At 36.4% G+C, this 11,891-nt stretch overlaps 1 protein-coding gene across 2 annotated transcripts; it reads left to right on the top strand.

Annotated features, from left to right (window-relative positions):
- The first annotated feature begins 5,689 nt into the window (after nucleotides 1-5,689).
- On the top strand, nucleotides 5,690-11,601 carry LOC128173150 (G-protein coupled receptor 84-like). 2 transcript variants are annotated; one of them, XM_052838901.1, is made up of 2 exons: nucleotides 5,690-5,968; nucleotides 7,243-11,601. In XM_052838901.1, the coding sequence occupies exons 1-2, from the start codon at nucleotides 5,940-5,942 to the stop codon at nucleotides 8,666-8,668; spliced, it is 1,455 nt and encodes a 484-aa protein (XP_052694861.1). In that variant the 5' UTR covers nucleotides 5,690-5,939; the 3' UTR covers nucleotides 8,669-11,601. The 2 variants fall into 2 exon arrangements, with proteins under 2 accessions (XP_052694861.1, XP_052694924.1); XM_052838964.1 differs by lacking the exon at nucleotides 5,690-5,968 and adding an exon at nucleotides 7,047-7,167.
- Nucleotides 11,602-11,891: the final 290 nt, after the last annotated feature.

Raw genomic sequence — 11,891 nt, 5'->3', positions numbered from 1 at the left:
GAACTATAAATGTCATTATTTGTAATAATGCGTTCAATTATTGTTCAGATTTAAATTTCCTATTAACCATGATCCAAAGATCCCAAATGAGGTCTAATGCGAATGCACAGATATTCATAGGAAAATACATGAAGACGATCAGGAAAAACGTTTAATGTACACCAAGATGCAATCAGAAATATGAATGGGGTATAATATGAATATGATAAATTTATAAGGTTTGCAACAATATGAATAATTAGTCCATAAATGAATCGTAAAAATAACAAAAAACCAACTTCAGGAGAGTGGCATTTTGTGACATATAGTTTATACTGAAGTTCCTCCTGACTTGTTTTCAGAAAACATCTATCATTTCAATGCAATTGTGGGACTTTTTAATGCAAAGTCTGCTGCTGTGTAATAAAATAGTATTTTGGACTTTACATGCCCTGATAAATGTGACAAAAACCTTCAATGTGTATGGAGTGGGGTATGACACCCTGTGAAAGTCATTTATATTTCAGTGATTCATTCACAGTGCATTGTTTTAAGAAAAAAATCAACGATTAAATAAAAGTTAAATGTTGACTTTTTGTTTGCACGTAAGAAACCAGACTGTACCTCTATGTATGTAAAAGGAGTATAAATCACATGTTGCAAAGATCTTAAATGCATCACTAGTGTACTAATCTAGTACATGTACAAAAATAAACGGAAAACATCTGCATTTATAAATTAAGACATTCTGCCAATAAATTAAACAAGAGGCCCATGGGCCACATCGCTCACCTGAGGAACAATAGGTATGATAAAGTCAGCTTAATGGAGTCATGAGCCTGTATAAATAAAATCCATTTTTCCCCCTTGGAACTCAGATAGCCCTGATTGCTGAAAATATTTACAAGAGCAGACTTTAATCACCGCTCCTGCACATATATAGGGACTCAACGTTATGCAGGCAGAGATAACCGCACACCTACGCAACTCAACAGGTACCAACGTTAATGCAAGCAGAGGTAACGCAAGCAGGGATGACCTCACACTTGCGCCAACAGCTCAACCTAACGCAGGGAGTGCCGCACACTTGCGCTAGAAAGGCCAGAACACCAGCAGGGATGACCATACACTAGTGCTCCGCCGCAACCACCACCAATACAAGCAGGTATGACCGCACACTTGTATTAATGCAATACAGGGCAGAAATGACCGCACATTCTGTATCGTTGGTTAGAATAACACGATTATTAGAAAGAGCAGGGATGTCAACACCCTCAATCTCTCCGTACCTGTTCAAGTTTAACCCCAAACAGTCGCTCTTTGCAATGCTATAGACACTGTCGCTATATATGTGACCAGCCTAAAATAACTCATAGTATCTAAAAATTGGAAATCAAAAATAAACAAACTAATCCAGCCTAACCCAAAACTACTTATGCAGAACAACTTATATACATTGAATATTTATTATTGTATAAAAATAATCATCACAATAATTGGTTAGCAGTGGATGCATTAATTAAAATAATCAAGAATCAATAAATCAAGGGCAATGACCCAAAACAGTAATACAAAAAGATTCTAATGAAAAAATAGCTGCCTGCTTCAATTTTATAGTCATATCACATGTTGAGTATTGCAGTTCTCAAAAAGATCCTTTACAATTGTTTATATATGGGATATTTAGCTACATCAAACTCTGAACCTTCTTAGGAGGCCGAAGAATTGTTTTGAGCCAAAGTCTTAACAATTATAAAGAATCATCTTGCTGATTAGTTTCTGAGAAGAAGATTTTTAAAGATTTACTCTTTATTCCTATGTAAAACTTTAACACACCCCCCATGTGGCCTCACCCTACCCCCAGGGGTCATGATTTTCACAACTTTGAATCTACACTACCTGAGGATACTTCCAAACAAGTTTCAGCTTTCCTGGCTGATTAGTTTCTGAGAAAAAGATTTTTAAAGATTTACTCTATATATTCCTATGTAAAACTTTAACACCCCCCCCCCCCCCAATGTGGCCTCACCCTACCCCCAGGGATCATGATTTTCACAACTTTGAATCTACACTACCTGAGGATGCTTCCACACAAGTTTCAGCTTTCCTGGCTGTTTAGTTTCTGAGAAGAAGATTTTTAAAGATTTACTCTATATATTCCTATGTAAAACTTCGACCCCCCATTGTGGCCCCAACCTAACCCCAGGGATCATGATTTTCACAACTTTGAATCTACACTACCTGAGGATGCTTCCACACAAGTTTCAGCTTTCCTGGCTGATTAGTTTCTGAGAAGAAGATTTTTAAAGATTTATTCTATATATTCCTATGTAAAACTTCGACCCCCCATTGTGGCCCCAACCTACACCCGGGGGTCATGATTTTCACAACTTTGAATCTACACTACCTGAGGATGCTTCCACACAAGTTTCAGCTTTCCTGGCTGTTTAGTTTCTGAGAAGAAGATTTTTAAAGATTTACTCTATATATTCCTATGTAAAACTTCGACCCCCCATTGTGGCCCCAACCTAACCCCAGGGGTCATGATTTTCTCAACTTTGAATCTACACTACCTGAGGATGCTTCCACACAAGTTTCAGCTTTCCTGGCTGATTAGTTTCTGAGAAGAAGATTTTTAAAGATTTATTCTATATATTCCTATGTAAAACTTCGACCCCCCCCCCCAATGTGGCCTCACCCTACCCCCAGGGATCATGATTTTCACAACTTTGAATCTACACTACCTGAGGATGCTTCCACACAAGTTTCAGCTTTCCTGGCTGTTTAGTTTCTGAGAAGAAGATTTTTAAAGATTTACTCTATATATTCCTATGTAAAACTTCGACCCCCCATTGTGGCCCCAACCTAACCCCAGGGATCATGATTTTCACAACTTTGAATCTACACTACCTGAGGATGCTTCCACACAAGTTTCAGCTTTCCTGGCTGATTAGTTTCTGAGAAGAAGATTTTTAAAGATTTATTCTATATATTCCTATGTAAAACTTCGACCCCCCATTGTGGCCCCAACCTACACCCGGGGGTCATGATTTTCACAACTTTGAATCTACACTACCTGAGGATGCTTCCACACAAGTTTCAGCTTTCCTGGCTGTTTAGTTTCTGAGAAGAAGATTTTTAAAGATTTACTCTATATATTCCTATGTAAAACTTCGACCCCCCATTGTGGCCCCAACCTAACCCCAGGGGTCATGATTTTCTCAACTTTGAATCTACACTACCTGAGGATGCTTCCACACAAGTTTCAGCTTTCCTGGCTGATTAGTTTCTGAGAAGAAGATTTTTAAAGATTTATTCTATATATTCCTATGTAAAACTTCGACCCCCCCCCAATGTGGCCTCACCCTACCCCCAGGGGTCATGATTTTCTCAACTTTGAATCTACACTACCTGAGGATGCTTCCACACAAGTTTCAGCTTTCCTGGCTGATTAGTTTCTGAGAAGAAGATTTTTAAAGATTTATTCTATATATTCCTATGTAAAACTTCGACCCCCCCCCCCAATGTGGCCTCACCCTACCCCCAGGGATCATGATTTTCACAACTTTGAATCTACACTACCTGAGGATGCTTCCACACAAGTTTCAGCTTTCCTGGCTGTTTAGTTTCTGAGAAGAAGATTTTTAAAGATTTACTCTATATATTCCTATGTAAAACTTCGACCCCCCATTGTGGCCCCAACCTAACCCCAGGGATCATGATTTTCACAAATTTGAATCTACACTACCTGAGGATGCTTCCACACATGTTTCAGCTTTCCTGGCTGTTTAGTTTCTGAGAAGAAGATTTTTAAAGATTTACTCTATATATTCCTATGTAAAACTTCGACCCCCCATTGTGGCCCCAACCTAACCCCAGGGGTCATGATTTTCTTAACTTTGAATCTACACTACCTGAGGATGCTTCCACACAAGTTTCAGCTTTCCTGGCTGATTAGTTTCTGAGAAGAAGATTTTTAAAGATTTATTCTATATATTCCTATGTAAAACTTCGACCCCCCCCCATTGTGGCCCCACCCTACACCCGGGGGTCATGATTTTCACAACTTTTAATCTACACTACCTGAGGATGCTTCCACACAAGTTTCAGTTTTCCTGGCTGATTAGTTTCTGAGAAGAAGATTTTTAAAGATTTATTCTATATATTCCTATGTAAAACTTCGACCCCCCATTGTGGCCCCACCCTACACCCGGGGGTCATGATTTTCACAACTTTCAATCTACACTACCTGAGGATGCTTCCACACAAGTTTCAGCTTTCCTGGCTGATTAGTTTCTGAGAAGAAGATTTTTAAAGATGTACTCTATATATTCCTATGTAAAACTTCAACCCCCCATTGTGGCCCCACCCTACCCCCGGGGGTCATGAATTTCACAACTTTGAATCTACACTACCTGAGGATGCTTCCACACAAGTTTCAGCTTTCCTGGCTTTCTGGTTCTTGAGAAGAAGATTTTTGAAAATTTCTCGAAATTTTTCATTAATTTCTAATTATCTCCCCTTGAAAACGGGTGTGACCCTTAATTTTCACAACTTTGAATTCCCTTTGCCTAAGGATGATTTGTGCCAAGTTTGGTTGAAATTGGCTTAGTAGTTCTTGAGAAGATGTTGAAAATGTGAAAAGTTTACGGACAGACAGACAGACGGACGGACAGACGGACGACAGACAAAATTTGATCAGAATAGCTCACTTGAGCTTTCAGCTCAGGTGAGCTAAAAAGCCTGCACCAAAGTAACTGCTTACACCTTCGGTATTTCAACCCATGTATTATAATGTCTGTAAGCTATAATTTAAATTTACTTGATAAGTAACCATTTAAGAAATAACTAAAAACCTACTTTCATTTTCGATAAACAAAATTGACATATCATGGGCCTCAACTTTGTGAATTGTCTGATTACAAGAAGCATGATGTATTTTTATTTTCAAATTTAAAAAGGGTGTGTTTTCGTATGACATATTTAAAGAAAAAGCAAACTTTAAACATTTGACACATTTCTAAATTTTTATTTGATTAATATAAGTAGGCTTCAATTAAAAACAAATCGTTAAAAAACCACTATTGAGTCGATTTTTTGTGATCATTCTCCTGATTCAGCAGTTTTAAGCAGTAAGACCTATCGTCTTTGCAGTCATGTAGAAGACCGTCATTAGCTGATTGGAATGATCTTTAATGCTGTTCGCTTGGTTATTCCCCTAATCAGTCTCGTTTTGGCCAGTCTCTTCCGCGTGACACTTTATTTCTGATTCTGCTTTTTGGACATACTCGAAGATAAGATTGACACAGTACATTACAATATTCATATATTTTTGTTTAGAAATTTTTTTTTTTAAACTAAAATAAGAAGAACAGATTTGCGACTGACTTTGAGATGCATACTATAAACAGTTTAAAAACTTGAATCCACATTTTGTAAAATTTTATCTTTAATATATTTACGAATATCATCTGCAAATATATTTTATCATGATATAAACATTCAGTATTGTTTAGCCATATGACAACATTACACTTGCTTTGGTATGTTTTCCTTCGTGCAAAATGAACACTTGATAAACATGAATCGAGTAATCCTTCGGGAATCTTACAAACCCTTATTGAACAAGAGTAGTCATAAAATCCATAATCAAAGCGACAGAATTCCACACAGCAAAAACCAAAGTCTGGTTCCTGCAAAATACGATTTCAGGAAAACCAGATAGTATACCGATCAATTTAATGCTCGCTGATTAGGCATCAGCTGGAAACTCAAATCGGACCCAGAGAGTCCATATCCTGCATAATTCATCGTTTTGAATTTCATTGATGGTCGACGTGATCTTCGTTTAAAAATCCCTTGTTTCGTCGTAGCATATCAGATACGGATTATGTTGTGAACAGGTCCAGTTGAATAAGGCGGACTAAACTTGCTATACGAGGAATACTGTTTGTTACTTCATGTCAGAAAGTATAGTGCTACAGAAGAGGTAAGTACTGAATTTTAATAATATTTAAAGAATTAGTAAATTTAAGAACCAACAACAGCAGTACAGATAGTGTATACTTTAAGCATAGTTTTCGTTGTCAATGCTTTTACGTTATACTGTTATCGTTGATGACCACAATCTTAATAATCAGGGTTTTCATGATGGAGATGTTTTTCCTCGGTTATGCATGTATCGTTTCTTGCTAAAGTCAGGTTGTCGCAGACATGTAATTTGTAATGAATCACCTCATAACCAACTGCTCTATTTATTATTGATTGAATCCTTAATTCTTAGACTACTGTCTGCATTGTAGTTTAATATAAACACAAATATGGTTCTCAAAATAACATTTGATTGTTGGGGAAAAGGTACTTTGACGTGTTCTCGTCTGACAATAATTGTAAAAGCGCGTTCCAAAACGTGTACATTTTTTTCTTGAAAACGTAAAGAGTTAGAACAAGTGATACAGCTTGTAAATGGTGACATTTAAAATAAAATCATACTTCAAACGAGAAATGTTTTCTTTTATATAGTTTGCGCTATTATACTTAAGTTAATAAATATTGGAACAAATTCAAGTAATATATTTGTATATGTGCAAACATTGCGGATGCACTTATTACTGTGCAAAAAGATAAATGAGAGAGGATAAAGAGCGCGAGAGAAAATTGATTTGATAAGATAAGTGCAATCCCCGTGTGTAATTTGAACAGTGCAATTAAAAACTTGCCTAAAGCGAAAACCAGTCATTTACACTTTGAGATCGTCTTCCGCAGTCTCCTAGTTAACAGGATCGTTTTGCTGTGCTTCCAGCGTTCCTCGTTATATTTTGTTGTTTTAATTGATCAATGGTAGTTTCATGTGCCATTCTGTAGCAAACTTTAATTCGAGTAAAACAATATGAAATTTATATTTTAGTCATTTTTTTCTAATTTCGGTCGATTCTTCCTCGACGAGTGTATTTAATTATTTATGTACTTAATGTATCTCTTCGGGTCCTTTTACATGACGGTGCACACATGTTTGAGCCATCATGGAAAGTTCCAGGAAAAACGTAATCAGTTGCCTTTGTTCAATTCAAAACGGAAGTCATTAGGAACGATCCAAACGCATCTACCTGCAGAGTACTGAGAACTGTATCATCGACGCTAAATGTTTACATAGTACCTGTTAGTCGATTAAGAGGGTTTTGTATTTAGGTAATAATAATTACATAATAACAGTGCATTTTTCACAAACGTTCAAATTTTGAAGGGTTTACCTTTTTATTTCAGCTTTATATACGAAGGAATGCAAGAAAATGAGTTATCGCAGAGTGTTGGTAGTATGAACGATTCATGGAATTATAACGGGTCCCTAGTGGTGGATACTAAAACGTTTGCGTCGTTAAATGTAAGCTCTCCTCTGCAGGCGACGCATTTAATGGTCAGCTACAGAGTCCTCAATAACCAAGTCCTGGTGTCGCAGTTTTTCCCTACTTTGGTATACGTTTGCATTTTGTTCATTTTGGGGGTAATCGGAAACGCCTTGGTGTGCTACGTCTACAAAATCAAATGGAAAATAAAAAAGAAGCCATCCACTCTATTCATCCTTGTTTTGGCAGGCTACGACCTGGTTAACTGCTTCGTTACCATGCCATTCGAGATGGCGTTGGTATGCAATTACATGTCCTTTGACTTTCCAATCGCCTGCAAGCTTTCAAAATTTTTGACTTACGGCTTAAATGCAGCATCTACTGTCATTCTTCTGGGAATAGCCATTGACAGATTATTGGGTATTCGATATGGATTTAAGCTAGGATCTCTGACAATGAGACAAGCGCGAATAATTGTGGGGCTGTCCGTATTTATAGGAATTTTGACAACTTGGCCAACTTTATTTCTTTATGGTACTTACGAAGAAGGTCTGTATAGAACTTGTTACTTTGCAACAAGGTTTAACAACTCTGGCTACATTACGGCGCAAGTGATTTTTAGTATTGTTGCGTCATTAATCGGAGACATTATATTCATTTCCATATATTCATTGATAGGATATACAATATGTCAGCAACGGAATAAGACAGTCAAAAGTAATGACGCAAGCATAGAAACGACGAAGATCTGCAGTAAATCAGACACAGACCTCTGTAATCTCGCCGATCAATCCACCTCCATCGATTATTCAAAAGAAAAAGATAAAAGCACCTTAAGTCTGTTTAGCAAAAGTGAAGGCAATGGATACAATTCCTTTTCCAAGACCGACCTATTTCTGCAGCAAGAGAGCAAACCTGAATCACGTGACCGCTCTGGGAGCGAGGCCATAGGAAGTCTGCTGACATTGCTGAAGATTAATCGTGATTCTCAAAAGCATCGCAGTTCTACCTTTAGTAATAGCGAAGGTAAACGATTCGGACCCTCATTCAAAGCCCGGAAGACTACTTTCATGCTTTTTACCGTCACAATAGTTTATATTCTTACGTTTTTACCTTTTTGTGTACTAAGCATCATTGACCTTCATAGGCCACACCTTCAAATGAATGATGCATCCATTGTTGAACTTAATTTTTACCATCTTCTTTTTAGATCTTATATGTTAAGTATGGCTGTTAATCCAATTATATTTAGTTTTTTAAACAAACATTTTCGATCTGAATGTTTTTCACTGTTAAAAGATGCTGTACTCTGTATTATTTCATGCTTCCTTATAAAGAAAGTTTAGTGACGTTTGCTGTAGAATTAATTGGTGGTGCAAGAACTATGTAAAATCCTGATCTGTAGGATCTCTACAGTAAATAGATTTATGAAAGTTAAAATATGAAGTTACGAGTATTTAGTGTTAAGGTGGCTTAGTGGTGAACAGAGTCACCATCAGATATACCTCAAAATTTGACATTTTTGGCTATTAACTAATATGAAGTGAAGAAAAAAATCCAAAAATTTTAGCTTAAAATTAGAACATTGTCCTTTATCTCTATAAAAGGCTTTTCATACTAAGGAGGTAAATTTAACCTAAGAATGGCTACAACCATTCAGCGCTCTTATTGTTTTCAACAGATGCCAGAGTATTGGGAAAGCGTTCTATTTTCCCAAAGCATTTTGTTGACAGAGCGCTAGCAAACATCTACAATTACCACACATTGTCTGAACGTGTATATATTTGCACAGTCTCTGATGTCTAACGAGGATTCTGGTAAACGACTCTCAGAATAAAAAGAAACGTGTTAAGAGGACATCTCCTCGTTAGAAATCGCATGTTCAAATCTGCTATATCGTAGGCAAGATTAATATATCTCTGACCAAACCCATGATGAAAACTAATTAATAAAGAGTGCTAGTTGCCTTGATTTTATCGGTTTTGTCGAGTCTGTGAATATTTTTTATCAAAAAACCAAATTCCCTAAAGCTTTTTCGAACGTTAAGTCTACATAAACTTTATTAAAGATTGGTCAGTGTGGACGCACGGATTTTTTTTGATAAAAAGAGCATGTAACAATCTCTCATCAAACAGTTAGAATGTGCGATAGGTTTCTTAAGCTTGAAAAAACAGTTAAGTGGCTTTCCATATTGTCATTATCGAATATCATTACGACGCAAATATTGCTGTGAAAAAATCCCTTGTACACTGCAGTGAGTGATCTGCATCAAGATGAGAAAATCAAAAGTGCATTAATGCAAGCACTGATACCACAAAAAAGAGAACTTTCCCGGCGATAGATGTACATTGTTAATACGGTAATGTCATATTTCAGAGACTGGCTAGTGAGAAGTCATTGGTTAATACACTGCTCACGCATTATCACTTGGATAGGGACTGAAAAAATTGATGATATAGTGAATCTAATGATTCTTTGATTGACTAGGGAGCTTTTCATCTCGGGTTTTAAGACGACAAATAGATCAGTGTTGAAACAATTTACATAGAACTAGTAATGGGGTTTTCAGAGAACACCAATCCCCCAATTTTATTATGGTTTGTTTCATGTTAGGCAATGTCCCATTTTTTTAATATCATGAGTTTTTCGTTACCACAACTATATTTCATCTACCTCAGCTATCAGATTCAAGTGATATCTTTTTGTTGACATTTCTATTATGGTATTAGATTTGATATAGAAGATGGTTGATGCAATGGATCGAGAACCCTATGGGAATATTATCTTTTCTTTCAAAACATGTGGGTTTTTATTGAGGTAATATATTTACAACAGGCTGTTTTTATTTAATGTAACATAAAACCTTTTTTAGATACAAGTGATATATACGTATATTCCTTCGTGTTCCAATCCTTATCACCTATTATAAATACCCACTCTTGGTGTTTTCACGTTGCTCGTTTAATCCGATTTTAATGGAAGTCCTCACTATGCTGTATTTCGGACATCAAAGTATCCAACAGCTCAGACTTGAGGCATTATTGTGTGAGATCATGTACAGAGATACCTTATAAGCTTCATTCACTCCTATGTATCAGCCGTCTGGTACCTTCTGATAATCAAAGTAGTATCGATGGGCTCACGCCACATTGAAACTGAAGTTCATCATCCCGATTACCTTTCTTTCTCTGTTGACCCATGCATGATCGTGACAATTCTAAATGTTCACTGTACGTCACAGTTGTACACAAATCCCTCTATCATTTTTTTACCATTAAACGCCATTTGAATTTTGATCCGGAGATGAGTTTTTATTTTAAAACATGAAATATGATGATGAAATGTGATTCGAATTTAGAACTTAATTAAGTTTACTTCTTTGTGAGTGTGAGAAGACTTTGTATGAGGACTGAATTATCAAGGAGTATCGTTATAGCACGTGGCATCAAAATTAAAAACAACAAAAATGATGTGTTACAGAAACCTTAAAATGTTATTGAATTTTCTTTTGGATATCTATTCCGTTTTAGAGCTATTTTAACAAGAACATGCATATGGAATTTGAGTAGTTTGTGTCAAAACCAGTCTATGACTTGTATATAGTTCAGTCAATGGTTCAAAGATAACAATTTTCTCACTCTAGGCTTTGCTTACGCATTCAGTGTGTGTACGTATTTCACTTGCAAATCGAATCTCATTTTTAACATGTTGCGATGGATGAAATAAATACTTACATTTTACCCAATGTTCACAGTCTTGTTAAAATGACAACATTACATGCATCTGACTGGCCACGTATGTTAAGTTGTACATTGTAACATGTAACAATAAGGGTGAAAGTGTTTCATAGACCGGAATTATTAATATTGCGGAAAGCAAATACTAGTACCTTGGTTATACCAAGTTCAAGCTTCAAAATGATCGTGCAGTTCTAATCCTCCGATCAACTTTGGCAAAAATGGCTACTTGACGAAACTCTAGTTTAAAAAGCCTAAGGTTAAATAACCTAATAAATGGTATTGCCAAACAGAGATTTTGCCAGCTACGAGGAAGTGTTTTTCAAATGTGTCGTGATATGGTGTCTTTTTCCATATCCCTAAAACTGATACAATACCTAAGATGTAACTTATTACAATGCTTAAAAGTATGCACAGTTAAAAAATTCTTAGTTCCTACAAGCCTTAGTAAATTTAGGTGCAATTTAGATAGACTTATAACACTCATTTGTTTACTATAGAACAAAGTTTACAACATAAACTTGCACGATTGTTGATTGCAAATAAAGACAATTAATATACAACAGTTGTTACTCATTGTTACTCATTGTTATCTGTTAGCCTTGACTTGAACGCAATGTATTATTAACGGTTTGAACAGAAGGTTTCCTCTGTGAGTAGATAGTGCTGTTTAACGGAGCTGTATTTTGGTATAGAATATGAATACGTGCGTTGGACTGCAGAAGGCTTTTTTTAGGTCACCTGAGTCACTCAGGTGACCTATTGCAATTGGTCTTCGTCCGTCGTCGTGCATCTGTGCGTCGTGCGTCGTGCGTTAACAATTTTACATTTT

This window comes from Crassostrea angulata, chromosome 1, assembly GCF_025612915.1.
Source record: "Crassostrea angulata isolate pt1a10 chromosome 1, ASM2561291v2, whole genome shotgun sequence".
NCBI lineage: Eukaryota > Metazoa > Mollusca > Bivalvia > Ostreida > Ostreidae > Magallana > Magallana angulata.
This window is presented reverse-complemented; position numbering and strand designations above follow the sequence as displayed.

Excerpts from the sequence above, each read along its gene's own strand:
- LOC128173150 (XM_052838901.1), top strand. The coding sequence starts at position 5,940 with ATGTCAGAAAGTATAGTGCTACAGAAGAG. Across the intron at positions 5,969-7,242 it reads AGTATAGTGCTACAGAAGAG|CTTTATATACGAAGGAATGC; the intron begins GTAAGTACTGAA and ends TTTTTATTTCAG.